This window comes from Penicillium vulpinum (genome assembly GCF_028829585.1).
Source record: "Penicillium vulpinum strain IBT 29486 chromosome Unknown utg000004l_segment0_segment0, whole genome shotgun sequence".
Lineage (NCBI taxonomy): Eukaryota > Fungi > Ascomycota > Eurotiomycetes > Eurotiales > Aspergillaceae > Penicillium > Penicillium vulpinum.
In genome coordinates, this window is record NW_026643244.1 from 1,158,528 (window position 1) to 1,184,335 (window position 25,808).

The following is a 25,808-nucleotide window of genomic DNA, read 5'->3' on the forward strand; positions in this document are numbered from 1 at the left end:
CAACTGACAATCTTGGTTAGTCCAGGAAAGAAAGTAGCACATCGTAAAACGCTTTGGGGTCTTGGAGGAAGGGCGCATGGCCTAGACCGGGGAACATGTGAAGCGTGCAGTTGGGGATCATGGCCGCGGCAGCAGGACCTAGTTCATCATAATGGCCTAGCTTCGCAGCGATGGCAGGGGATGACCATGCTTTACCAAGCGCCGAAACGTCGCTATCTCCTACCAGGAGGTAGGTACGTGTCTGCAGCAGAGGCAGCTGGTAGATGACAGGCTGGCTGAGTAAGGCGTCAGTGACGAGGGCCATCACGTACGAATAGTCTGAACCATAATTGCCAGCATAGATGTCGGCGAGCATGTGCACCCATGTATCGTACTCAGGCTTCCAGGGAGCATTGGGGAAGTAGCTGGCCTGCTCATACGCTTTGAGGGTGGTGAAGTTTTGGCCAAGCCCGCTCCCGTACGACGCATCGACTGACAAATAGGGCACACCCTTGGCTACCCAGTCTTCCAGACCCAGAGGATTGATGAGGAAAAGCTGTTGAACGCTAGTCGGGTACATGAGGCCGTAGCGGGCGGCAATCATGCCACCCATCGAATGGCCGATAACCGTGGCTTGATCGATGCCTAGCGCAGTGAGAAGGCTGTGGATATTCAACGCCTGTTGATGTACATTGTAGGCATAGCCTTGGGGCTTGCTCGATTTGCAGAAGCCTATGTCGTCAGGCAGAATCACTCGGTAGCCGGCGGCCGACAGCTGGCGCGCCGTGTCGGACCATGTGACACTGCAGAAGTTCCCACCGTGTAGCAAGACCGCTGTTTTCTTGCTCTTGTGTTGCTTCTTTGCTGGTATATCCATGAATGCCATTGTAAGGTTCTGACGCTGATTATAGAACTTGAACAGCTTCACTGGCCAAGGATAGGGGTAGCTAGATCCGTATAGATCAGCTGGCACATGTCCATCATAGATGGTGCCAATTGGGTCGGGGTCGGACTGCGCGGAGACAACAGCTGTACACGACAGAATTGCCGAGAAGGCACTGATAATGGAGAAGAACTTCATCATGTGGTTGCTCGTAAAAGGACCAAGTTTTCTTGGTGACTGCCGTTTGAAGAGCACGATGGCTCACTATTGATTACATAAGAGGAAACTAGACAAAGTTTTTCATCCGCCTCCAACTGTAATCATAGTATACCTTGAGAATTATTTTGATGTAAAATAAAGGCGAAACCCAGTGTAGCATCAGAGCCAGGGGCACATATTCCGCGTTGCTACCTTATGTAGTTAGTACTCCGTATCCAGGAGCCTTTTATGTTTCGGTTTTCGATCAATGGGGACCTTCTAATTAATTTCAATCTGACTAGCACGAACCTGGTGTAGTTATGTGGGTTGAATATAATTATTCCTCAAAACCAATCCCGATCACCGTTGAAGTTGGCCCCCAACAATTCTCAAACTAGCGCCTTTAACGTCATGCAGCGACAAAAAAGAAAACCCCCTTCGACCACCCCTCCATTACTCAGTGCGAACCAAGCCAGCGAATTCCGAAACTGCCCCTCGGAGGAGAGCGCAGGCCGGATCCTCCTCCTGGGCGGCGAAGCCCAATATCAAAATGCAAAGGGTATCGGGAAGTAGACCTTCGCAAAGTCCACAAAGCCCAAACCCCAACCCGCCCCAACCCACTAATGGGCTGGGTTTTGGGCCCGGTCCTTTAGGCCCACCCGGGCCCGGGGTGAAAGCCCACTGGGCTCCAAATGGGGGCCCAATAGGGCCCAATAAGCACCAAAGTATACAAACATTCTAAGAAACGTGACTTTTTTAAATTACCTTATGTGTTGTTAGCCTTTATTCTACCTAAGGTAATAGTTTACTAGTTATTTTAACTGATATATTATTAATAATTAGTTGAATTTATATGACTAACTATTACTTCTAAACACGCGAAGTAACGCGTTATTTAGGTAGGTTTCAAATTATAGAGGTTCACACAAAAAGCGGTGGTTCTCCGTATAGATCCGAAATATATATTAACCTTTTCTCGACCTCCACTGGTCAGATTTAATGTAAATTAGGATATATACGGAGTACTCCGTACTTAGATAGCAATTGCAATTCTAAAGTCTACATTTAAGCTCTATAAGATTAGTAGAAGGGTCAGAATACAGCGATTACAAGATGCTAGTTGAAACCCCCTAAATGGGCTATAATGGGGGCCCTATGGGCCCCCACGAATGGGCTTTGCGGAGGTCTATCAATGACAATGGGAAGGTCACAGAATATCATGTCTCTTATTCTAACGCGAAATCGCCTTCGAGTCGAATAGATCGCTAGAAATGAGTATATAGAATAACATGGAGTCCTAGGTATACGAAGACTGATATATTTATCATACGCATGTCGCTAAATCTAGTAAATGAACTAGCCTATTCGGACTAATTGACTGGACTGGGTGGGAATATAATCATTTTTGACTTTGTCAACGGCCATTTTCAGGGATGGTTTTACAGGTCCTTTATCTGGTTGTAAGTCTTGATACTTTCAGATATAAGAGCTATAGCCATTCGTCGGCCTCGATCAAACATTCCCTGAAATTTGAGGCATCAGATATTTCCGAAAGGGGCTAGCCAACTTTCCCAACTCTCATTCTTTGTTGATAGCGACAATGTTTGTTCCTACCCCTTTATATAGACCCTCTCTTTATTTTCCCTTAGTATTGTTTTGCCCACCCAAATACAGATATTTCCTGGCTTTAAATTTACGATCCCACCTCGCAATGCAACTATATCTAATCCGCCATGCGGAAACAGTGCATAATGTTGGAAAAGTCCTGTAGGAGCCCATTTATCCGAATTGGCATTCCCACTTAACTTTATCATAGGGCGGGCACCACTGACTCGGCACTGACCAGCCATGGGATGGCTCAGATCAATTGTCTCGCTCAGCATTTCGTCTCCAATTCGACTAAATTCACGACGGTATTCTCCTCAGACTTAAGTCGAGCAAAAATTACAGCTGAGGGAGTCTGCCATGCACAGGTTTCACCTTCCGGTGAAACACCCTTGGAACCTATATTGACTCGGGATTTAAGAGAGAAAGATTATGGATCGATGGAAGGCTACTTCTGGAGAGCCTCTCCTCCATCACCAAAACCGCAAGACTGGGTCATCTCTGAGTCAAAATCGTCGATGAGAAAGAGGGTTAAAAACTTCTTCGACGAACACTTGCTCCCGCTACTGATGCGTGACCCACACAGCCGACAAAACATCGCAGTGGTTGCCCACGGTATTATCCTCCAGGAGCTATGGGCATATTTTATCGAGGTCTTCAATCCAGTGGATACCAACATGGCTGCGCTTCATACGAAGCCTGTCTGGTCAAACACCGGTTACATGATGATACTGATTACCCCGACCCCGGCAGAAAGGACCATGCCGCCTCTTGTCATCCCAGGCCTCGCATTTTTTGTTCTGAGTATAGATGACAAGAAACATCTTGCCAATCTCCATCGCACCAGGGGTGGGGTTGGAACTGCCGCGCATGACGTGAAACAAAGAAAGATTAATCAATTCTTCCAATCCTCAACTGGTTAACAGATAAGCTGTGACTATGTACAAGTTCAACCATGTTCACAAGGGCCGCAAGATTTACTCTGTACGAAACACTTCCTCCAAGGGCTTCCACCATCCCGGACCCTCTGCACTGCCCAAGGCTCCAGGAATAAGGCTTTCCTAATACCGGGTTCTTTGGATTAGCGCCTGTATCTCTTCATTTGTGTTAAATCCTCAACATACCTGCATCCCATCAGTCATAGCCCACCACTCTTTCATTTTCGGCAATGAAGCCATACGCTTCATATCGGCTTCATAGTCTGTGCCGATATACTTGAAGCTCGCGAACAGAGTCCGATCATTATCAAAGAAGATCGAGTCTACACCAGCGGAAATATACAATCTCAGCCACTTTGAACAAACAGTATGTATGTTTATACATATTTTCAACCTTGAAACTTACAGTCTATGATGTTGCAATCTCTGATCTTTTGAAGGATCTCAGGCCAGACATTGGCGTGGCACTCCTTGTATGCCGCGACAGCGGAGGGCTTGAGGTGGACGATTTGGGCGAAGCGGCGGGGTTCAAGTTGAGCCATGATGAAATGTTCCTAGACAGAAATTGAATGGAGCTTGAAATATTTGGGGTTAGAGTAGAATGTAAGAAAGTCCCAAGAGAACTCATTTATGCCCCTCTCGCCTCAGCTTCAACCCGCACTCGGAGTGCGCTAACCCGAGAGCTTGGCATATACGTATCCACATGGAGGAGCTTGAATACGGATACATACGGTCACAATACATTAAATCGTCAACTGGTGTACTTTGATATCTCTTTTCAACGTTCTCTATCTGACCCCTGCACTTGAGGAGGGGACTCCCCCACCTTCCTAAATAGATCAATGTGCGCCATTAAAACTAATCCTGGAAGATCTTCTTTCTAGCTCTCTTGATTTTCCTGATACCTTCATCTTGACCTAGTACCAATCACGGTTGTCTGAAGAAACCAACGCCTGCAATCGCAAAAATTCTACTTTTTCGAAAATGGCATCTATTCCCGAACCACCTAATTTCAATATCAGCCCGTCCACACTGCTGGAGATTGCGACGGGCTTGATCAACCATCTTCAGCAAGCTTCGAATGACCTAATAAGCCGTGTTTCCCCGCAAAATGCGACATTTGAGAATTCGATTCGCCCGCTGGCAGACATTGACAACGAAATCAAAGCAAAGGTTCAATACTTAGCTCTCTTTCAGGCAGTTTCTCCTTCGCCTGAAATGCGCAAGGCATCCTCAACGGTTGTGAATATGGTTGATAAAGCATATCTCGGTCTTTTCCAAATACCGTCTCTTTTTGCCTTGGTCAACGCTGTTTATAAAAAGCAAGCAGAGGAGAATAACCACGCCGAGAAAAATGCAAAGAGCGAAGATCAAAAGCTTGTTGAAAGGTTTCACTCAATGTTTATGGAAAATGGACTTGAACTACAAGGGGAGCAGCAAGACAGATTCCTTTGGATCTCAAAACGTCTAATTGAGCTACGAGTTGCGTTCATGGAGAATCTTAGCTCTGATCCTGGCTATGTGTGGAAAGAAGACTGTGAGCTAGAGGGCATAGCCGCAGAAACCCTGAAAGCATTACCTATACATTCTTCAACTACCCAAAGGGGTATCAAGCTTAAGAAGCCGGATATAACTATGGTATTGACTCGGTGTCACATCGCGGAGACGCGAAAAGACGTATTCCTTCGGAGCCAAAATATCTTCCCGGATAATCTTGAAATATTCAATGAGGCAGTCATCCTTCGGGATGAATCTGCCCGTTTACTTGGGTTTTCGTCTTTTGCTGCCCAGAAGTCGAGACACAAGATGATTACATCCCCACATGATGTTGACCAGTTACTGGATGAACTCTACAATAACTTGCAGCCCCTCGCGCAGGAGGAGTTGGAAAATTTAAAGCTCCTTAGAAGGGGAGATGAAGAAGATGGAGAGTACTCTTCCCCTTCTCTTTATCTATGGGATTTTGACTACTACAATGACCGTTTACTACGAGAAAAGTACAATACCGATCACGAGTTGATTGCGGAGTACTTTCCCGCAGAGATTACAATTCAACGGATGCTAAAGGTGTTTGAAACAATCTTCAGCCTATCAATTGTACTCGTTGAAGTCACCAAGGAGCAAGTTTGGCATCCCGATGTCCGAGCCTTTAGTGTGCGAGACGAAGAATCGGCTTTTCTGGGATTTCTTTACCTTGATATTTACCCCCGAGAGGGCAAGTACAATCATGCAGCCAATTTCAACATCTATCCTGTTCGTGTCTAGGAGAAAATCATTACCAAAAAGACCTTTTACTAACACATTAGTTCAAGTCTTACTCATTCGCGGGAAAGCAGACGCAGCCGGTTGCCACCGCCTTAGTATGCAATGTCTCGCATTCATCGTCAGATAAGCCGGCTCTTCTACAGCATCGGGAATTAATTACAATTTTCCATGAGTTAGGCCACGGTAAGTGAAATTAAAACCAGAAATCTTGAACTTAATTAACTGAAACTTGAAAAGGCATACATGATCTCCTCGGAAGATCCAAGTATGCGATCTTCCATGGACATCGAACAGTTGCAGATTTCGTTGAAGCTCCCAGTCAGTTGCTTGAATATTGGTGCTGGGTCCCTGAATGTCTCCAGATGCTTAGTTGCCACTATTCCTACGTCTCTGATAAGAAATGGTCCTCTACCACTGTGCAGCCTCCTAGGGAGATCCCAGACGATTTGGTCCACAGCCTTATTGCAGCTAAAGCGGTCAATCAAGGGATTCTCACTCTCAGGCAAATTGCATTCAGCAAATTTGACATGCAAATCCACTGTCCTAATTCCCACTCCTTCATTCAGTCAATGCGTACTGGCGAGGTGTATAACTCACTCCTGCAGAGAACGACACTTCTACAGGGCCCCGGCGACAAGGTAAATTGGGGGAATGGACATATTACCACTTCGCATTATATGTGGGGTCAAGAAGCGAACTATTATTCCTATCTCTAGTATGTTAACTCGTCGCTTACACAGAGGAACAGGCTGATGATCAACTCACCTCCTAGCACCCGTATATTGGCGGCTGATATATGGCTTTCTAATTTTCGTTCAAATCCAATGAGTCCTGAGGTTGGTCTCCGATACCGACAAATGATACTGGCACCAGGAGGAAGTCAAAATGAGATGATGGCCCTCGAGGCATTTTTGGGGAGGTCGCCTACGCTGGAGGCATATCTTCGAGATCTCGGTGCCCGTGAATAAAGCAGTTTAACCCTAAATCAATCCAACAATTCATTGGCTTTATTAAAGCCCAAGGAAATACTTATGGGTAAGAAACATACTTCGCTTCGGCAGTCTGCTTGTTAATGTCGTTCTTCGGTAAGCCGGAATTTTTTTGGTGGCACATAAGTGACCTAGCAGGATTAAGGTATGAAGTGTCATAAATGGCCAGTTGAGGAGTGCGCATCATGTATATAGGATGCTGCATATGGCATATTGTAGCAAGAAGCTCCGTACATAGGTAGTGTTGAAAATGCTCGGCTCGGCTCGCCCCCGCCTAATATAGTTTAGTGAATTGACGAATTAAGTACGGCAGACGATTCGGGCCAGAATTCGACAATGCGTTTCTGCCACGCAGAAAATTAGCAATCGCCGCCAACGGAACCATACGATACTAGAAATGTAATTATAGTCGCACTACACAGTATATTTTCATGGTGATTAACAAGAAATGTAAATTTAGAATAGGTGGAATGTATTATGTTGTATATGGCAAAAAAGGCGGAAACTTATATATGTATTAATAAGTATTGTCAAATTTGGTCCAAATCAGCTGCCGTAAACTTAGACACATGTCAGCACCTACTTTATATTTCTTGGCATTATGAGCATTTCGCTAAATGCTCGGAGATCTGGGTTATCTATTTTTATACCTCACCACCCACCTCATTTCCTATGGCTGACGAAACTGAAACCCAAAATACTACGCCCGATAGTATTGGATGGCCTACTTCACCCCGCCAAGGTGTACAGCCCCCGACCGAGCCCCCTCCGCGCAATGAAGCCACCAGCTTGCAGTCTCAATCAGGCGCAGTGCCCCCTGTGATTAGGGGTTGGTACGCTCCACCAGCCCCCTGGCAGGTACAATCCAACTCTCCAGCAACGCCGACACCTAGTCAAACTGCTAGTCAAAATGCTGCTCCACCTACTGTTCCGCCTGTTTCTCCAACTGTAGCTCAGATTGTTGCTCCAGCTACAATCCCCAGTGCTGCTCCAACTGTGGGCCAAACGCCGAGTCAAATTCTTGGTCAAATGCCGAATCAATTGCTCAGTCAAACGCTTGGTCAAACGCCTAGTAAAGCCCCTAGAGCTTCGCCCCTTTCAACTGAAGATGATCTCGAGCTACTACGCATTGCTGTGTACTATAAAGATCGGTTCACTAGCATGAAAGGCAATGCTTCTCTTTATGAGTCGATTGCAGACGTATGGAGAGCCAATACTGGGCGGAACATCAATCAACAAACTGTTCATAAGCATGTCACCGAAAGGCTCAAAGTGCATGGCGCTATACTATCTATACCAAAGGCTGACCGGGCTAGAATGAACGCCACTGAAGCTGCTATTTTTGACTATGCCAATGAGATATACGAAGTGCTACAACAGAACTTAAGAGCAAACGAACAACGAAAGGAGTTCGCTAGTGTGGGTACTAGGCCCCAGATATCTACCAACTCTGCCGGGGATGGTATGGCCGATGAATCAGTACAACGGGCAAGGGATAAAAGACCTATAAATGAGGCGAATCCTACGCAAGTCGGTATGTTAAAGCCACCGACTCCCCCGATATCACTACACACAGAAATGGCCTTATTTCTTAGTATGATGAATACTCGAGCAGCTAGTGAGGCCTCCACCGCGGCTAAAAGGTCGGATATCACTAGGCTAGAACGTCGAATTGATAGCATGGCTGCTACTATGGACGGGATGATGGCTTTGCTTAGAACCATTGCGCATAGGCAGTCAGGGTCCAACTAAGCTTCATTCTTATATAAACTGCATTGTATATAAAGATACCCCACTGCAGGATGCTCTAAACCGAACAGAGCAGATATTTGACGATCTTTACGAATATAGGTCAAATATCATTAGTTAGTAGATCGAAGTTGGTATTCGTAATTACAAAAGCATATAAAATATCTCTCAGGATAGCATCTGACTCCTAGGAACAGGACGAATCCAGGAAACGGCCAAATTAGCCGCCATAGATATAACACCGATGATCCACATCGACCGTCCGTAGCTTGACCCATTGTATCTGAAGATAATCGCAAACACGATTCCACCAAGATTACCGAACCCGCCAACAATACCAGAAACAATACCTAGTGACAAGGTGTTAGCTTTAACAACGTGATTTAGGGAGTAAGAACATGACCACATACCATTAGCGAAAGGATGCACATGAGGCACAAGAGCAAAGTTGGCTCCATTAGATGCCTCAAGGAAGAAAGCCAGCCCCGCGATAAGACCGAACATAGCCGCCTCCGTGGACGGGTTCGATAATCCGATCGCAAGCTGGAAAGCTCCCATCGCAACCCCCAAAAATGTGATCAAAAGCTTTTTCGACCAAACCTTGTCTGTGTACCGGTAAACCAAGTCTCCGAATAGACCACCTGCGGGTCGGAAGACGGCATTCAGCAGACCGAACATGGCAGCCCACTGGCCTGATTTTGTTTGGCCCATGTGTGGGAAGGTCTTTGTGTAGTAAGATCCCAGGATTGAGTTGATTGCTAGCTCTGAGCCAAAGGAGCAGGCGTAGGGGATTGCCAGAGCCATTGTGGATAGACTCAGAGCCACGCTCAGAGCCTCTCGGAGAGTTGGGGAGACGATTGTCTCTTGTTTGAAGATGTCGATCTGCCCCATTGTTGATGTGTCAGTGTCTACGACTTGTGGTGACTGGGCGCCTTTCTTTTCGATGTCGATTGTTGCGGAGTTATAGGGAGTCGTCATTCCGCTAGTTAGAGTGCCGGAGTTGATATCAACGATGTTGCCGTCAGTGCCCGAGGTAGTGCTGTCTGACTCTTTTGCCCAGAGGTGTCTCTCAGACCACTTTCCTGTTGGTGTATCTTCGCAGAGGAACAGCATGCCCAAGGCGACGACGGTGATGATGATGAATGGGACGATGTAGGCGACACGCCATGCTTTGTGGGAAGAGAGGCCCCGGGAATGAACAAGGGAGTCGTAGATGGCGGGCATCAAAAAACTGAAGCGATTTTGTTAGTATATTCATAAGATTCAAACGAGAAAAGGTAAACACCCACTATGTGATTCCTCCGCCTGCATTACCCCAACCTCCGGCGAGGGAATTGGCAGTGCCAACAATACTTTTGTCAAAGAAACCAGTGCACCAGACCTGGCATGGGACGAATGTTCCTCCCAGAATTCCAACGAAAAATCGGAGAGCTATGAGGCCCTTGGGGCCAGTGACAAGACCGGCCATAGCTGTAGGAATGGCTCCACATAGGAGTAGTCCCACGAAGACCAAGCGTGGGCCATAGCGATCACAGAGTGGCCCTGCAACAAATCGGACGAGTAGGCTGTAACTGTTAGAGAGGTGTTTCTTCGATTGATTCAATACTCTGGTACTTACGTTGCCAGAAGTGCGACGATGTTCGAGTTGGCGATATCATCTTGTGTCATATTCAAGTCTTTTTTGATGGTTACACTCAACTAGGAAGACGAATGAAATTAGACATGAGCCCTTTTCGTATATAAAATATGTTGCAATTGAATCATGAACTTACCAGTGGTGGAAATGCATACCATGATAGGAATGCCACCATGAAACCAAGCCACGAGAAGAAGAACACGCGTCCATATTGATCAAAAGGGTTCAATATGGGAATAGACTTGGCTTTGCGGTTACTTGGGTTGATTTCCGGTGATATAAAGAGCTGTTTAACAAAGCTTGATGCCATTTTCGTGGGCGGGCTCTTCGTATTCGAGCAATGGAGTAGAAGTAGGCTCGGGATATTCTAATAAAAACGCTCTGCTAACTTGATACGGACTTGAGGCTTAGACTGGAGCAAGAGTTTCTTTGAAATGTTTTGAGGAAGATGCAAGTTGAAAAATAAATAGTCTCGCATCTATATAGATGTTTATATGCTTTGTTTGCTGAAGTATATATCTTATATGACACATGCAACAACAATCAGGCAGAGATTTCTCTTGCATGTCAGGTCGTCCAATTACCGCAGATAGCTAGGTGCTGTCAATCAAAAACAGTTAGTCAAGATTTATCATCGAGTATATCTCAGATCCCTGATTTGATACAACGTAAAGACAAGGTTGCCGCAAAGATCATCAGATTCTGAGTGCTAAACTTACTTTTTGCTCCAGATTTCATTCCTGAAGCTTCCGCAGTATCCTACGCTGGAATTATGATGGAGATAAGGTATGCCTTGGGTTGACCTATCACACTCTGGGATGTATACCATGCCCAGTGCCACGATTGGAGGCAAACCCTAATCGTCTGAATCAGTCAATCAATCTACTTAATGTAACTCCGCGGACCCTTTTAATTAGGAACCTCAAACTTACATCATAGCATTAAATCGAATCTGGGGGTGAGCTTTTTCTCCACGGTGGCCAGGAATTTGTGTCGTTGATAAACACGAGCCTCCTCATTGGATGCCAAGCCAACCGCGATAGGGACTGAAGAGCAAACTCAGCCCGGCGGGTCTTTGTATCGCAGAAAAAGGGTCCATCTAAGCTCCGCGGAAATACTTAAATCTCGTTGGCACTGTAGTCGATTGGTTGTCGGATCATGGGGGTGAACCCTGATGACCTAAGGTCTGGTATCGTCTAGGGTCCAAAGTTAGGGCTTCTTTCTTGAGTACAAGAAAGCACGGGCTTCTTAGCCCTGGTTCTAGGCGGGTACTTTCTATTTGCCCTGATATTTTTAGTATATGCGGAATTTTATGTTCATAATGTTCACAATACCCTGAGATAAGGGATCTAGTCGACGTTGACTACGCGAGAAATAGCCCGGATGGCAGGTTACACACTGTTGGTGCTGAGTCTTACATAGTTAGGTTCGTATATATATATTGAGACCACTGTTTTTCATATATTGAAGCAGCATACATTCTCTCGAATGACCTCGCACCTGGACATATCTCTTATGTGATTCAATTGAACAACGATATATACTGGCCCGTTTGACAATATCTACATAGAATGTGATAATCTATCATTTTAGGAAAAGAAATAACGAAGACAATTAATTCAAAGTACTTATATTCTCAAATTTACTCATAAGGCCATTAAGTATCTCCATGCTTCCATACGCCAACCTGTTCCATCGCAAAACTATCAAATAAACCAACATACTACCACATGGAAACTACCAATCAATGGACTTCGCTGGTTGCACCGTTGGTGCACGAGTCAAGAAACCATCAGTAATCTTCTTCCCCTTCATACCCTTGAACTTCTTATCAACCTTATGGAACGGGTCCTCCGCCTCGCCCTTACGCACTTTCCACTTCTCCGTCCCCAAAATGGAATCCAACTCCTCAATCGGAGGGAGTTTGATATATACCCAGCCATCGTCTCTCTCCTCAACAGGGAAAGTAGCAATATTCATGCTTTCATCATTTGAGCACCGACCTGCCTGTTCACCATTGAGCTCGAAATTGCGCTTGTGATACGGACACGACACCCAATATTTTCCAGCATCATCATCACCAATAAGGCCATCAGAAAGAACAAAAGCTCGCTTGTGCGGACACATCTGCTGTGTCGCATAGAACTTGCCCTTAATCTTGAAGACAGCAAGTTGCGTGTCGCCGCGCTTGACATTCGCCGATGAGACCTGAGGTGGCTCGTCGGAGAAATGGTCTGCTCGAACCACCGGCTGCCAGGAGACGCTTGACCACTTGTGGCCTTTGAAGTCCTGTCGCTCGGTAGATTCCTTTGGCCAGTATGTGGGTCGTTGCTGAGATCGTTCTTGGATAACTTCTACTGTCTCGACGGTTTCCTCTGTGTTTGCAAATTGTTGGAAAATCTTTCGGCGCTTGGGGTCTTTCACGGTCTCGGTCCACTCGCAGAAATAACTATCGACTAGTTCGTGCATTTGTTTTTCCATGTCGGCACAGATTCCAAGTTTATCATCCACGATCACTTCTTTGAGGTAGTTGATTCCGCCTGGGAGATTCTCGATCCATCGTGCTGTTCGCTGGAGTTTATCGGCGGTGCGGATGTAGAAGATCAAGTAACGGTCGATTATAGGCATCACCATCTCGGCTGGTACATCCGTGACAAGGAGTTCAGCGTGCCTGGGTTTTGCACCTCCGTTGCCTCCAACAAAGATGTTGAACCCATTTTCGGTGGCAATGAGTCCGAAGCTGATAAATGTTAGCACTGAGTGCTTTTACCAGCATCAGATTATTTTGCACTCACTCTTTGTTTTGGGCCTCGGCACATTCTCGCACACAGCCAGATACAGCTCCCTTGAACTTGTGTGGCGCACGAATACTCTTGTAGCGTTCTTCCAGTCGAATTGCCATTCCGACACTGTCACCGACACCAAAACGACACCATGTGGTTCCAACACAACTCTGAGCGTTCACTGTCAGCTGATCTTCTCTTGAAAGATCATTCGCCCAACTTACTTTGATTGCTCGAAGAGCCTTTGCATATGCGTGTCCACTCTCCATACCCGCATCCACAAGTTCAGTCCAAATATTTAGAAGATCCTGCTTCTTCGCACCGAACATGTCAATGCGCTGTGCACCGGTAATTTTGCAATAAAGACCGTATTTCTTGGCTACGGATCCGATAGCAATGAGTTTATCGGCCGTTATTTCACCACCTGGAATTCGGGGTACCACCGAGAATGTGCCGTTTCTTTGGATATTGGCGAGGAATTTGTCATTTGTCTCTTGTAAATCGTTAAAGCCCTTGTCCATGATGTGTGGGTTGAACAAACTAGACAGAATCGAAGCAATTGCGGGTTTGCACAGTTCGCAACCGAGGGATTCTGGGTTCTTTCCGACATCTTTCATGATATCGACGAAGGTTTTCAGTTGTTTGATGGCCACGATGTTGTATAGATCGGCTCGGGAGTGAGGAATATGTGAGCACACTGAACATGTTAGTGGTAGGAGCTAGTACTGGGGCAAGTCGATATTACTTACAGTTGTTCGATACCTCTTGTCCCATTCCAAGCATTGTTTTGTTGAATATTGACTGAACGAGAGGCATGCAACCACCACAGCCTGTTCCTGCCTTCGTGCATGACTTGACTTGTGCAATTGTTGTGCATGTGCCGTTCTTCACATTTTCGACCACATCTCCCTTGGTAACATTGTGACATGAACAGATCTGAGTGCTGTCATCACTGCAAAGATGAATTAGGATCTGTTCCTTATAGCAGAACTAGCGATACTCACAGGTCATCTGCGTTTTCCTCTCCGCCACTCTGGGCACCAAGGATAAATTGACTTGGAGGAACCTCAAGTTCTTTCTGTAGCTTAACCATCTGATTCAACTTCAGATAGTCTTTGGTATCTCCAATCATCATGCCACCAAGCAGGAACTTGCCATCCATGGTGAATAAATATTTCTTGTACACCCCACTAAACGGGTCCTTATACGTCAAGGCCTTAACAGGGAGTTCGTCTCGTGAATTATCCCCTCCCATGCCAGGAACAGTAGAAGGTCGACGACCAGGAAGGAACTTCGGCCCATCCCTATCGGCAAAGAAGTCACCAAAACTAGCGACGTCAACTCCAAGCAGCTTCAACTTAGTACTGAGATCTGGCCGTGTGAAACTCTTGCGCTGTTTATCTGGGTTGGTCAGATTGAAAGCAAGTACGTCAGCCATTTCAATGCCAGGGGCAATAATTCCGAATGTCTGGTTCTCCCAGCTTGCACATTCTCCAACGGCGTAGATATCTGGGATCGATGTTTGTAGACTATACAAGTTAATGAGGAACGCGGCATTTGTACCTATTGATAGACCAACCTTTCATCGATGACAAACCCTCCACGCTCACCACACTGGATTCCAATGTCTCCACCCAGCTCATCTCGGGGTTGAACTCCGATCTAAACACCAGTCAGCACATCAATCACTAGAAGAGATCCAAGAAACAACATACCGCAAAGCAAATACAACAACAATCAATCCTCTCACCATCCTCAAAAGTGATCCCAATCACATTATTCCCCTCGTCGGTGTGAACAATCTTAACTTGCTTTTGGTGGAGAACATCAAGTCCCAACTCCCGGATCTTGCGAGTGACTAACATCCCCGCATCTCCATCTAGCTGTCGCGCCAGCACCCATTTATTCCGATCAATCAATTTGACATTTCCGAAGTCCTCCAGATCTGTCATTGCCTTCGCAGCCTCCAAGCCTAGTAGTCCACCGCCGACTGTAACAGCGGTTGCGCCTTTATGCTGAGCTGCGAAATCGATGAGGCGTTCTAGGTCTGAAATAGTTCTATATACGAAGACGCCATTGGCATCGTAGCCGGGCGTGTGTGTTGGGAGGGTGGCATCAGAACCTGTTGCGAGGATGAGTATGTCATAGGATAATGTGACACCTGTGGAGGTTTGGACTGTTTTCTCCGTGGGGTTGATTGCGGTTACTCGTGTGTTGAGGTGATGATCGAAGCCTCGCTCTTTAAAGGAGTCATACTAATAAGCGTCGTTTGTTAGATTGTATGTTTCTTCGCTCTTGAATAATTCGGGGCTCACCCATTCCGCTGGATTGAGGTATAGATCCTCAATCTTGCGATGTTCGAAAAATGACGATAGTCCGACGCGGTTGTATGCTACGTGAGACTCTTCACCAATGACAACGATGTCGTATTTTCGATCTGTGTCCTGCTTGATAATCTTCTCGCTGTTTGCTCAATGTTGTTAGAAGAATTTTCATTCTCATGTCTGCTTTTGAAATCCCTTACATAAGTGAAATAGCCACCATTCCCAGTCCAACTACTACAATCTTCTGGCGCTGGTTATTGCTCGCAGGAATGGGACTGCCATCTACTGGCTCGCCATATCGTAGTCCATCAAGCACAGGCATGACTGAGACTAGACAGTGTGAAAAGAGTATACCACAAACACTGGCAACTACGGAATACGGCTATCATTCTAATTTTAAGAAAACCAAATCCCTCGTTCCACCAGGTCTGATACTACAATGTGATCTGTGACACTACAGGGTGAGTCGTACGAATCAACAACTCGAGGCTAATCAGACCACGAACCCGGAAGATACAGGACCGGCTCATTTCTTCGTGGGATAGTTGTTCTAATCTCCGCGGAGATGCTGTTTTTATGTTGGTTGTGATTGGCTGTTAGGGTTTCAGTCTTATCTTGACGTCTAGAGATAAGAATGAACGAGATGACTTGGCGTTATGAAATTCCGATCTTATGAAATATGAAATGTGGAGGAATGGGAATGTGGATTGGAAGGGGCTTTGGGACCCGCGGAGATCTTAAAAGTCCTGTGCTGGTGCTGATATTGAGAATGACTGGTCTGAGGGTTTTAGGCATGCATGTGCTGTTGTTCCCAGTAAAATGTGGATATTTGCACATTAAGACTGTTTCGATTTATTCTATCTAGCTTTTACCAAGTTATTTTTCTTATTTTGGAAGCAATTTCGACTGTGGTTATTATATACCAACAGTTTATTAGCACAAAGCAGCGTAGGAGCCTCACGTCAATACAATCATGGCCAGCATCACCACGCAAACGATAACAGAATCCGAGACAATCTCTTTCAAAAATGGTCAGGTCACAGTGGAGAACATCATTCCAAGTCCAGGAGAGCCTAACATCCCACTCCCACCACTGTCAAAGAAGCCCGTCGACATCTTGGATGTGGATAAAGGTACCCCAGATAACCATGTACCTCGCGATCCACGATTGATTCGGTTGACGGGAGTTCATCCGTTCAATGTGGAGCCCCCATTGACAGCATTGTATAAAGAAGGTAACCATTCCCATTTGTTATCTGTTATACTGAAGCCCACAAGCTAAGCCAATATGTAAGGCTTTCTCACGTCGCCGGAACTGTTCTATGTCCGGAACCATGGGCCAGTGCCCCAGGTCCGCGATGAGGACATCCCGGATTGGGAAATTAGTATAGAAGGGTTAGTGTTATTGAAATTATGCTTGCAGACTTCGGATCTCAAGGAACTGATTGATGAGCTAGGCTGGTTGAGAAGCCATTAGTATTGAACTTCCGCGAAGTGCTCCAAAAATACGACCAGATCACCGCACCGATTACACTCGTCTGTGCAGGCAACAGACGCAAAGAACAGAACACAGTCCGGAAGTCGAAAGGCTTCTCATGGGGCGCGGCTGGTTTATCGACAGCGCTATTCACGGGACCTATGATGGCGGATATTCTGGGTAGTGCGAAGCCACTTCGACGTGCAAAGTATGTCTGTATGGAAGGTGCTGATAGACTGGTGAGACTTCCCTATATAAAGACTTGAAGGTGCTAGGAACTCTCGAGTCAAGACTGACACGTCCCATAGCCGAATGGATTTTACGGAACTTCAGTCAAACTGAACTGGGCCATGGATCCAAATCGAGGAATAATGCTGGCTCATAAGATGAATGGAGAAGACCTTCGACCAGACCACGGCCGCCCCTTAAGGGCTGTGGTGCCCGGCCAAATCGGAGGTCGGAGCGTGAAGTGGCTGAAGAAGTTGATTCTGACTGATGCCCCAAGTGACAACTGGTATCATATCAACGATAACCGAGTGCTTCCGTAAGTATCACGTTAAAAAATATTGTATTGACTTGTGTTAACAGTGCCAGAACAATGGTGACACCGGAGATGTCCTCCCTGGATCGCAAGTGGTGGACCGATGAGCGATATGCCATTTATGAACTCAACGTGAATGCGGTGGCTGTGTATCCACAACACGAGGAAGAGATTGATTTATCGACAGCTGGACCCACGTATACAGTCAAAGGATATGCATATGCTGGGGGTGGCCGGAGGATAACAAAAGTCGAGGTTTCTCTAGATAGAGGCAAATGTATTTACACCCCGGACCTAAGGATGGAACATGGCTAACTTCTCTGATCCGATAGCATGGCGCCTTTCCGAGATCGAATATGCAGAAGACAAATATCGCGAGTTTGAAGGTGACCTGTTTGGCGGCAAGGTAGACATGTGGTGGAGAGAAGCATCTTTCTGCTGGTCTTTCTGGTCGTTGGAAGTCCCAGTAGCGGACCTAGAGGCCAGCGATGCAATCCTAGTCCGTGCAGTGGATGAGGCATTAAGCGCTATGCCGCGTGACATGTACTGGTCTGTCTTGGGCATGATGAATAACCCTTGGTTCAGAGTGGCAATCACGAAACAAGGAAACACGTTGAAATTTGAGCATCCCACACATCCGGCCAAAGCCGGAGGGTGGATGGAAAGAGTCAAGAAGACTGGTGGTGACTTGCTCAATGGTAACTGGGGTGAAAGGGTTGAAGGCGAGGAGCCCGTCGAACCGGAGCTTGTGAAGGAAATAAACATGAAGAAAGATGGGGTGAACAGACAAATCGACTTCCAAGAATTGAAGGCTAATAGTAGCAGCGAGAAGCCCTGGTTTGTTGTTAATGGCGAAGTGTATGATGGTACAGGCTTCCTCGAAGGACATCCCGGAGGAGCGATCAGCATCACATCTTCTGCTGGTTTGGATGTATCAGAGGACTTCCTTGCAATCCGTGAGTCGCAATTCCAATACCATCGGATTACTGCTCTGTTAACTTTCTCCCAGACAGTGAAACTGCCAAGGCAATGATGCCGGATTATCATATTGGCACATTAGACAAGGCATCTCTCGAGGCGCTGAAGAGCGATTCAGCCGCGGAATCTGATGAGCCACGCGCAGTATTCCTTCAATCGCGAACATGGACAAAAGCCACCCTCACGGAGAAAAGGGATGTATCCTGGGATACACGAATATTCGTATTCGACCTGGAACACCAGAAACAGACTCTCGGCCTACCAATCGGCCAGCATCTGATGATCAAAATCCTGGATCCATCCAATAACGAAGCCATCATCAGATCCTATACGCCCATGTCAGACACAAACCTTGTAGGCAAGATGGAGTTACTCGTGAAAGTCTACTTCCCAACAGAAACTATTCCAGGAGGAAAAATGACTATGGCTCTCGACACAATTCCCGTAGGCTCAGAGATCGACTGCAAGGGTCCGACAGGCCGGTTTGAATATCTCGGTAATGGCCGGGTTTCGATCAGCGGCAAAGAGCGCCAGCTCCGCTCGTTCAAGATGATCTGTGGAGGAACGGGCATCACACCAGTCTTCCAGGTTTTGCGGGCTGTTATGCAAGACACGCAAGATTCCACAACGTGTGTTGTACTAGACGGAAACAGACAGGAGGAAGATATCTTATGTCGTTCCGACCTTGATGCTTATGTGGAGATCGATTCTCGAAAATGCACTGTCGTGCATACGTTGACCAAAGGATCTGATACCTGGGCTGGCCGTCGGGGTCGTATTTCTGAGGCACTTCTCGCAGAGTATGCGGCTCCAGAAGAGCAGAGTATGGTCCTGGTCTGTGGACCCGGACCGATGGAGAAGTCTGCTCGCAAAATTCTTCTTGCCCAAGGTTGGGCCGAGTCGGATCTTCACTTCTTCTAAGTTTAGTGCGAGTTCGATCTATTTTGCACATTAGAGCATGCAACTTTGCCGAAATTGAGTTACACAATAATAAGGGAAACGAGGCAGATAACACGCGAGCCGGAAGGGTATAGAGACAATGGGCTTTCATTTACATAGAAACGAGGTGAATTCTGAAGGTATTTCGTCAATCATAAATCGTAACATGTTCAAGCAGTATGGATAAAACATAGTGATAATGATTCCAGCTTAGAGCCAGTAGGCTGCCCTTTACACATTCTGAATGTGTAGTAACTGCTTCCCTCGATCAATAGTAGTTCTTGACGTCTAGTCTCACCCGTAGATGCTCAAAGACACTGGTTGGGTCTATCCGCGAATAGAAGAATTCCCCTGATTTGGCCATTGATTTCGAAGTGGCCTTTCCAGACTCGAGGCTGCGAAGGTAGTTGACAAAGGCGGAGGTCTGTTTTCTAAAAGACTGATATAGGTGAAGAACAGCTCCTTCACTTTCGTTGCGCATCCCGATTCCATCTGCTCTTGACAGAAGGCTGAAGGAGAGGATAGTGCCGAAAATGGATTCAAGCAGTTTGGCTGCATGCGCATGGCGCTTGCTGAGGAATAACGCGAAGAGCATCTGGTCAAGGATGTCTTCATGATAATCGCGGAGTCGTGGTACTGAGTGTGCCGCTTCAATCGTACCGTCGATGTCACCACGGTTGAGGCAGTGCTCGATCTTGGTAAGTGTGTCTTGGAAGCGCTGCCAGATGGATCCAATACCAATGTGGAAGCAGTAATCACTGACTGCTAGGACAAAGTGCTGGGCATCCACTCTGAACTTCGAGTATACATCGCGTATGTCTTCTGATAGAGATTCTCGAGCAGTAGAATCCCGGATAAGTCCCTTGACGGCAGAAACCATGCGGATTAACCGAAGCAAATGCTTGAAGAGACGATCATACTTATTCAAAGAGCGAGCAGTAATGAGTGATTCAAGCACTTCTGGTGGCGTGTACTGCAGACGAAGGAAGTCCAAAGCCTCTATTGCGTTGGGGTTTTTACATCGTTCGATTTCTTCGTCTGTCAATTCGCGAATCCCGAAGCTCAGGCCGCCAGGCAACTCATTGTCCTTTTGAATGTGGGTTTTGTCGTCATCCTCTGCGTTTGCACTACCAAAGTAACAATCTCCCAGCACACCAATCAACACGAGTCGCAACTCTGAACTAGCTGGTGGCCACGTGTCACGACTGCCGAGGCGTAAACCAGTGTCAACACCACTGCGCACTTTCCCAGCCTTCCGTTCTCCACTTTCCATTTCCGGGTCGAATAGGGAATGAGAAAGGCGGGCGACAAACGAGCCCTCTCCCAACAACTGGAAACGCCATTGCATGTTCAGATGATGGCGAATTCGATGCTCTTTGAAGAGAAGGTGCAGGCAGGAGTAGTCGATGAGGAGTGCCTGTGACGAAAGAATGGGCGCAAGAGATAGATGGAGGCCATAAGTTAGTTCAGGACCCAGATAGCTTTCTTCATTGGTGTTTTCAGTTTCAAATCCCCGAGCTTTATCGAGCAGTTCCTTAAAATCATCTTTTGAAAGAGCCTTGTGATTTGTGACCGGCCCTGAAGCATTCTTGTCATCATCTATATCGAAGAGCTCAAAGGCTACGGTTGTAACTTCCGTTTCGGGATTTTGATCAACACGATGGGTTATCACCGTCGATAGTGCATCCTGCAAGCCTGCATTGCCCTTATGATATTTCTTGATTTCAGCGCGGAGTTTCCACTCGTATTCCTGGGCTTTCATTTGAATTTTCTCAATATCAGCCCAAGTAGTCGCACAATGCAAATGAAGACCACCAGCTCGCAATAGCACATCACGCTGTGCGAGGGGATGATGAGGATGGGATCGTTTCAATAGTTGAAGACTCCGTCCACTTTCAAAGACGGAAAGGGCTTGGTCAGCCGGGATGAAAGAAGGCATGTGGTCCGCTTGGTAGATATGGTCAATTCGCGCTGGTCCAGTCTTGAACTTGACAGTGTCATGAGTTTCCAATCGAACAAAAGTTTTGCCACTTGCCATGGATTCTTTGAGAGCTGCGTCTTCGGGTCTAAGCCCAATCCAAGTCTCGATGAATTTGAACCATGGCCGAGTAACTCGAATCACAATCTCATGCACAAGATTATCCATCCAGCCAAACTTTTGGGCGAAAAACGCTGCACGTTCTGTGACGATTGACATGATCTGTGCGTCTGAGACAGCCGTATGAGCAGCACCAACAATAGCTGACAGGGCACCTATTAAGTCCCCACAGCGGTGAAATAGTGCCTTGATCTGTAGGAGTGAGGCGATATTTTTTGAATGATCAGAGATTTGTTGTTCAAGATTGAAGATTATGACCGCAATTGTGCTGCTCAATGTGAAAAAAGCAGAAAGTTCTCTGCATTTGGCTGGCGGGTCTTGCGCAAACATACGCATGCGTTGCATGTTGGTACCGCATTGTACCACATATTCAATCACATTTTCCAATGCCAATGAGCTGTAACCAGAGACCCGGATATCCTTCAAATCTCTTTCAAATTGCTTGGTGCGTTGATCGTAATGAAAAAGTGCAGAGTTCCAGCCAAGCCCGAGACGAAGCAATGATCGAATGAACACATCTGTTCGAACCATTCGGGTTGGTACACCATCTCTTTTTGTATTGTTTTGTTGTTCTAAAACTGCGTCAAACCCTTTTGCCTCAGATTCACTAAAGTAGACAGACACAGGCTCTTGGAAAGACTTGTGTTGATACCTCTCCCATGATTTCTGCGGAGGTATTTGACTCTGGTCTTCCTGAAGCAAGTCTAAGGACCATATATTGTTTTCATTGCCTGAGATGTCTCTTGGAGAATCAGATGTAGCGTCAGACTCGCTGTCTATGGAGGGATTAATTATGGAGTCGGTAAATGATTCGGGCTTTTCCAGGCTGGTTGGGAAAAGATCCAGCCTCCATACAGGGTCGATCTTATCAGTGGGCGGTGGAAAAATCTCAAAGCAAGCTGTAGCATCATCTATAAGAAAATTATGTTATTGAGGGCTCTAGGGAATATGTGGTTATGTGGTTAACACTTACCACTTAGAGTAGTGTTCCACGGTAACGATTCCAATGGCTGTAGAGCTTCTATGCTGAAATTGGAGAGTCTCCAGAGGCTTTCACTGGAGAAAGGATCTAGCTCATCACAATCCATAGTGAGACCATGCTCAGATGAGGATGTTTGACGCGTGAAAGTTCCCAGGGTGGTCCCGCGACGGAGATGGCTATCGCCGTGCACAGACCCTTGATAACAGAAAGTGCCCTCGCCTTGCTCGAAGCTCATCACCTCCCCTCCTGCTCCAATTCAATTCCTACTTACTGTGGTTCTCGCATATTTCACCTAAGCTACAATGCCTCCAAAAAAGAAGACCAAGCGCGCACACTCGCCCACACCCCAAGACGATACCATGGCAGAGTCGAGTGCAAACACCCCGTCAAGCGACAGCGCCGACAAGCCGGACACGGACTACAATCTCATCACAGATCCCTGGACAGATGAGCAAGAAACTGCGCTCCTCAAAGCGATCATAAAATGGAAGCCAGTCGGTAAGTTCAATGCCCACCTGTGTTGAGTCAACAACGCAGCTAACCGTCTGGCCCCATAGGCCTACACAAACACTTTCGGATGCTCGCCATCTCGGATTACTTAAAGAGTCAAGGATATGCACCTTCCACGGCGGAGCATATGCGCATTCCAGGGATATGGAAGAAACTAGGCTCATTATATAATTTGGAAGCTCTTGACGAGCGGGTAAGCAATGATGGATGTTTTGTCCGTGTTAGTTCATATTACTGAGTATCGATACGATTGCAGGAAGACTCCGTAATCACTGATGTCAACGAAGATGAAGAAGGATCGAGCGAGATGTATTGCACATTTGAGCTCCCGTATGACGAGTACGGCGATATGATGTTTGACAGGCGTCTTGCGATGGAAGAATCGTTGTCGCCTGTCACTAGTCGTGCCAGTCGTGCAGGCGGATCACGGCGAGGAAGTACAGTTGCGGATACAGACGGTAAGGAGTGATGTTATTTACAGGCTAGTCTACAACCCATAAACTGACATCTTGCCCACCACAGAACCACGGTCTTCTCCTGCTCCGTCTCGAGGTCGCAAATCCCGTCCCTCCACGCGTGGAACGCGGTCAACTCGGCTCCAGGTGGAAATAGGCCCAGGAAGTCAAGGTAAAGTGTCAGACGAAGGGGGCGATTCGGCTGAAGACACTGGTGCGAATGATGAGGATGACGAGGAAGGCGAGGAGGGTTCTGAGGGTAATAGTGACGAAGATGAGGGCGAGGGCGAAAAAGGTGGTTCGCGGAGCACCCGGGCACAGACATCTCGATCCAAAGCCAAAGACAAGAGGCCTTCGACTAGCACGGGGACGCGCAGGACTGCCCGACGGCGCTGACATAGTCGAGTTTTCGATATAGGGGGTTGAACTTTGATACCTACGGAGTCTGGGGGACGGCGTTCTCTTTTATTTTAGTGATGTGTATGACTATGCAGGCATCTTGTACTCTATTGCTACAGTAGCAGACCAATCAATGTACGATACAGATCTACCAAGATATAACTCAAGTAAGTTCCGGGTTGTTTGAGAATCAGGCGCCTCCAGGTAACCAAAAATAGGTATATTTCGATCGCTATAGGTCTAATGTCGTTCGAAGGGTACAAAGGGAATAGATCAAGGGGTCAGGGGGTCATAGTACAAGGAGTCTTAGTGGCGCTTGCTTTACAGGCGCTTGATGATAGCCCCAGCGTACTCGTGAGTCTTGGCCTTGCCGCCAAGATCACCAGTGAGAGTCTAAAGGTCATGGGGTCAGTAATGCGCGGTAACTATGGGAAGATATATAAAAACTCACCTTGCCCTCAGCGAGAGTGTCGAAGATAGCCTTCTGGATGCGGGCAGCGTGGTCGTGGAGACCCATGTGCTGCAGCATCATGATACTGCTAAGAAGCATAGCAGTAGGATTGGCGAGACCCTTACCGGCAATATCGGGGGCGGAACCGTGGACAGCCTCGAAGATAGAGCACTCGTCACCAATGTTACCGGAAGGGGTGAGACCGAGACCACCGATCAGACCGGCGCACATGTCGGACAGAATATCACCGTACAGGTTGGGCATGACAAGGACCTTGTCGTTGTAAGGGGTAGGGTCGGTGACGATACGCAGGCATGAGTTGTCCAGCAGCTCAGCGTCGAACTCGATATCGGGGAATTCCTTGGCGATCTCACGGGCAGTGTTGAGGAACAGACCATCGGACATTTTCATGATGGTGGCCTTGTGGACAACACGGACCTTCTTCTTGTTGATGGACTGCGCGTACTGGAAGGCGAAACGGAGGACACGCTCGGAAGCCTCACGGGTGATAAGCTTGATGCTCTGCACGACACCGTCGACGACAACGTGCTCAATACCGGAGTATTCACCCTCAGTGTTCTCACGGATGAGAACAGTGTCGACGTTGTCGTAGGGGGTCTTGTAGCCAGCAATAGAGCGGCAAGGACGCAAGTTAGCGAACAGGTTGAAAGTGCGGCGGAGAGTCAGGTTCAGGGAGACGTGACCCTTGCCAACGGGGGTCTGGAAAAGCGAAGTTTAGTATCGGAGTCCAAATGCGAGGTATATACAGGCAAGTTGAAGCTAGAACATACAGCGAGAGGACCCTTGAGGGCGACGTAGTTGCGGCGCACACTGGCAATGGCATCGTCGGGAATGGCGGTCTTGCCATCCTTCAGGATGGGGGTGACATCAACGGATTCCCACTTGATGGGGGCCTAATATTGACTTAGTATTTCGATCACGTCTAAGAGTTAAAATGTTGATAAACTGGTACCTTTGCGGCTTCGAAGATATCCTTGATGGACTGAGAGATCTCAGGACCAATACCATCACCCTCAATCAGAGTAACAGTGTACTTTCCCTAAAAAAAATCAGATCAATTAGCATTGTCGTAATATACATGTGGTGTTGTTGTTGATTTATAGTCGGTGTGCGCTGCGCGGCTGGCACCGGCATAGATGGAAAAACGGGTTCGGTGGGAAAAAAACGTACATCAGGACCCTTCTGACCCTTGAACTTGGCAACAGCCTCCTGTGCAGGGCTGGCGTAGAAGCGAACCTATTTAAAATATCGAAAATTAGTCAATTGAGTTCTGATGTTAGTGTTGTCCTTGAGGGGGTTGGTGTACCTGCGCGATAGGAGCAGCAAATCGAGGGGCCACGCGGGATGGGCGCATGCACTGGCGAGCGACAGAGAAGTTCCGGGCAGCGATCATCTTGAAAGATCCCTTCAATTACTTGGGGGAGAAGATTATAAGTGGTGAGGGGGTAGGAAGGAAGAAGGAGAAAGGAAGAAAGAATCAAATCTCTCGGCGCCGTACCGATCCGACCGGGACTCAGACCGCATTGGTGGTTTCATTTCCCCCACGGCCCGAGTCCACTCTTCTAGGTGTCCACTCTTGACTACATGACTACAGGGTCTCATTTGATT

The 25,808-nt window shown here is 47.0% G+C and overlaps 11 protein-coding genes across 11 annotated transcripts; 5 read left to right on the forward strand and 6 right to left on the reverse strand.

Moving 5' to 3' along the window:
- Nucleotides 1-16: 16 nt before the first annotated feature.
- N7479_008991 (alpha/beta fold hydrolase) lies at nucleotides 17-1,060 on the reverse strand (the record flags this gene model as incomplete). The annotated part of the gene is made up of 1 exon (XM_057256684.1): nucleotides 17-1,060. One exon carries the CDS (start codon nucleotides 1,058-1,060, stop codon nucleotides 17-19), a length of 1,044 nt encoding a protein of 347 aa, XP_057104142.1.
- A 1,711-nt stretch (nucleotides 1,061-2,771) lies between these two features.
- N7479_008992 (phosphoglycerate mutase) lies at nucleotides 2,772-3,588 on the forward strand (the record flags this gene model as incomplete). The annotated part of the gene is made up of 2 exons (XM_057256685.1): nucleotides 2,772-2,827; nucleotides 2,877-3,588. 2 exons carry the CDS (start codon nucleotides 2,772-2,774, stop codon nucleotides 3,586-3,588), a joined length of 768 nt encoding a protein of 255 aa, XP_057104143.1.
- Nucleotides 3,589-3,642: 54 nt separating this feature from the next.
- N7479_008993 (L-rhamnose mutarotase) lies at nucleotides 3,643-4,145 on the reverse strand (the record flags this gene model as incomplete). The annotated part of the gene is made up of 3 exons (XM_057256686.1): nucleotides 3,643-3,726; nucleotides 3,790-3,926; nucleotides 4,010-4,145. The coding sequence occupies 3 exons, from the start codon at nucleotides 4,143-4,145 to the stop codon at nucleotides 3,643-3,645; spliced, it is 357 nt and encodes a 118-aa protein (XP_057104144.1).
- A 442-nt stretch (nucleotides 4,146-4,587) lies between these two features.
- Nucleotides 4,588-6,836, forward strand: N7479_008994 (M3 family metallopeptidase; the record flags this gene model as incomplete). Its single annotated transcript, XM_057256687.1, has 4 exons — nucleotides 4,588-5,856; nucleotides 5,910-6,051; nucleotides 6,106-6,583; nucleotides 6,641-6,836. The coding sequence occupies 4 exons, from the start codon at nucleotides 4,588-4,590 to the stop codon at nucleotides 6,834-6,836; spliced, it is 2,085 nt and encodes a 694-aa protein (XP_057104145.1).
- A 693-nt stretch (nucleotides 6,837-7,529) lies between these two features.
- On the forward strand, nucleotides 7,530-8,609 carry N7479_008995 (uncharacterized protein; the record flags this gene model as incomplete). The annotated part of the gene is made up of 1 exon (XM_057256688.1): nucleotides 7,530-8,609. The coding sequence occupies one exon, from the start codon at nucleotides 7,530-7,532 to the stop codon at nucleotides 8,607-8,609; it is 1,080 nt and encodes a 359-aa protein (XP_057104146.1).
- Nucleotides 8,610-8,774: 165 nt separating this feature from the next.
- Nucleotides 8,775-10,552, reverse strand: N7479_008996 (MFS transporter; the record flags this gene model as incomplete). The annotated part of the gene is made up of 5 exons (XM_057256689.1): nucleotides 8,775-8,956; nucleotides 9,017-9,837; nucleotides 9,896-10,171; nucleotides 10,225-10,304; nucleotides 10,379-10,552. The coding sequence occupies 5 exons, from the start codon at nucleotides 10,550-10,552 to the stop codon at nucleotides 8,775-8,777; spliced, it is 1,533 nt and encodes a 510-aa protein (XP_057104147.1).
- A 1,427-nt stretch (nucleotides 10,553-11,979) lies between these two features.
- Nucleotides 11,980-15,671, reverse strand: niiA (nitrite reductase niiA; the record flags this gene model as incomplete). Its single annotated transcript, XM_057256690.1, has 9 exons — nucleotides 11,980-12,982; nucleotides 13,038-13,195; nucleotides 13,250-13,722; nucleotides 13,775-13,977; nucleotides 14,030-14,554; nucleotides 14,605-14,687; nucleotides 14,741-15,280; nucleotides 15,341-15,488; nucleotides 15,550-15,671. The coding sequence occupies 9 exons, from the start codon at nucleotides 15,669-15,671 to the stop codon at nucleotides 11,980-11,982; spliced, it is 3,255 nt and encodes a 1,084-aa protein (XP_057104148.1).
- Nucleotides 15,672-16,322: 651 nt separating this feature from the next.
- Nucleotides 16,323-19,266, forward strand: niaD (nitrate reductase NiaD; the record flags this gene model as incomplete). Its single annotated transcript, XM_057256691.1, has 7 exons — nucleotides 16,323-16,584; nucleotides 16,645-16,744; nucleotides 16,807-17,065; nucleotides 17,135-17,370; nucleotides 17,421-17,644; nucleotides 17,700-18,323; nucleotides 18,377-19,266. 7 exons carry the CDS (start codon nucleotides 16,323-16,325, stop codon nucleotides 19,264-19,266), a joined length of 2,595 nt encoding a protein of 864 aa, XP_057104149.1.
- A 286-nt stretch (nucleotides 19,267-19,552) lies between these two features.
- N7479_008999 (tubulin gamma complex associated family protein) lies at nucleotides 19,553-22,599 on the reverse strand (the record flags this gene model as incomplete). The annotated part of the gene is made up of 2 exons (XM_057256692.1): nucleotides 19,553-22,293; nucleotides 22,356-22,599. 2 exons carry the CDS (start codon nucleotides 22,597-22,599, stop codon nucleotides 19,553-19,555), a joined length of 2,985 nt encoding a protein of 994 aa, XP_057104150.1.
- A 67-nt stretch (nucleotides 22,600-22,666) lies between these two features.
- Nucleotides 22,667-23,725, forward strand: N7479_009000 (EAF7 family protein; the record flags this gene model as incomplete). The annotated part of the gene is made up of 4 exons (XM_057256693.1): nucleotides 22,667-22,862; nucleotides 22,922-23,067; nucleotides 23,131-23,332; nucleotides 23,397-23,725. 4 exons carry the CDS (start codon nucleotides 22,667-22,669, stop codon nucleotides 23,723-23,725), a joined length of 873 nt encoding a protein of 290 aa, XP_057104151.1.
- A 324-nt stretch (nucleotides 23,726-24,049) lies between these two features.
- N7479_009001 (isocitrate dehydrogenase (NAD(+)) IDH2) lies at nucleotides 24,050-25,593 on the reverse strand (the record flags this gene model as incomplete). Its single annotated transcript, XM_057256694.1, has 6 exons — nucleotides 24,050-24,121; nucleotides 24,180-24,899; nucleotides 24,971-25,093; nucleotides 25,153-25,239; nucleotides 25,371-25,436; nucleotides 25,507-25,593. 6 exons carry the CDS (start codon nucleotides 25,591-25,593, stop codon nucleotides 24,050-24,052), a joined length of 1,155 nt encoding a protein of 384 aa, XP_057104152.1.
- Between the last annotated feature and the right edge of the window lie 215 nt (nucleotides 25,594-25,808).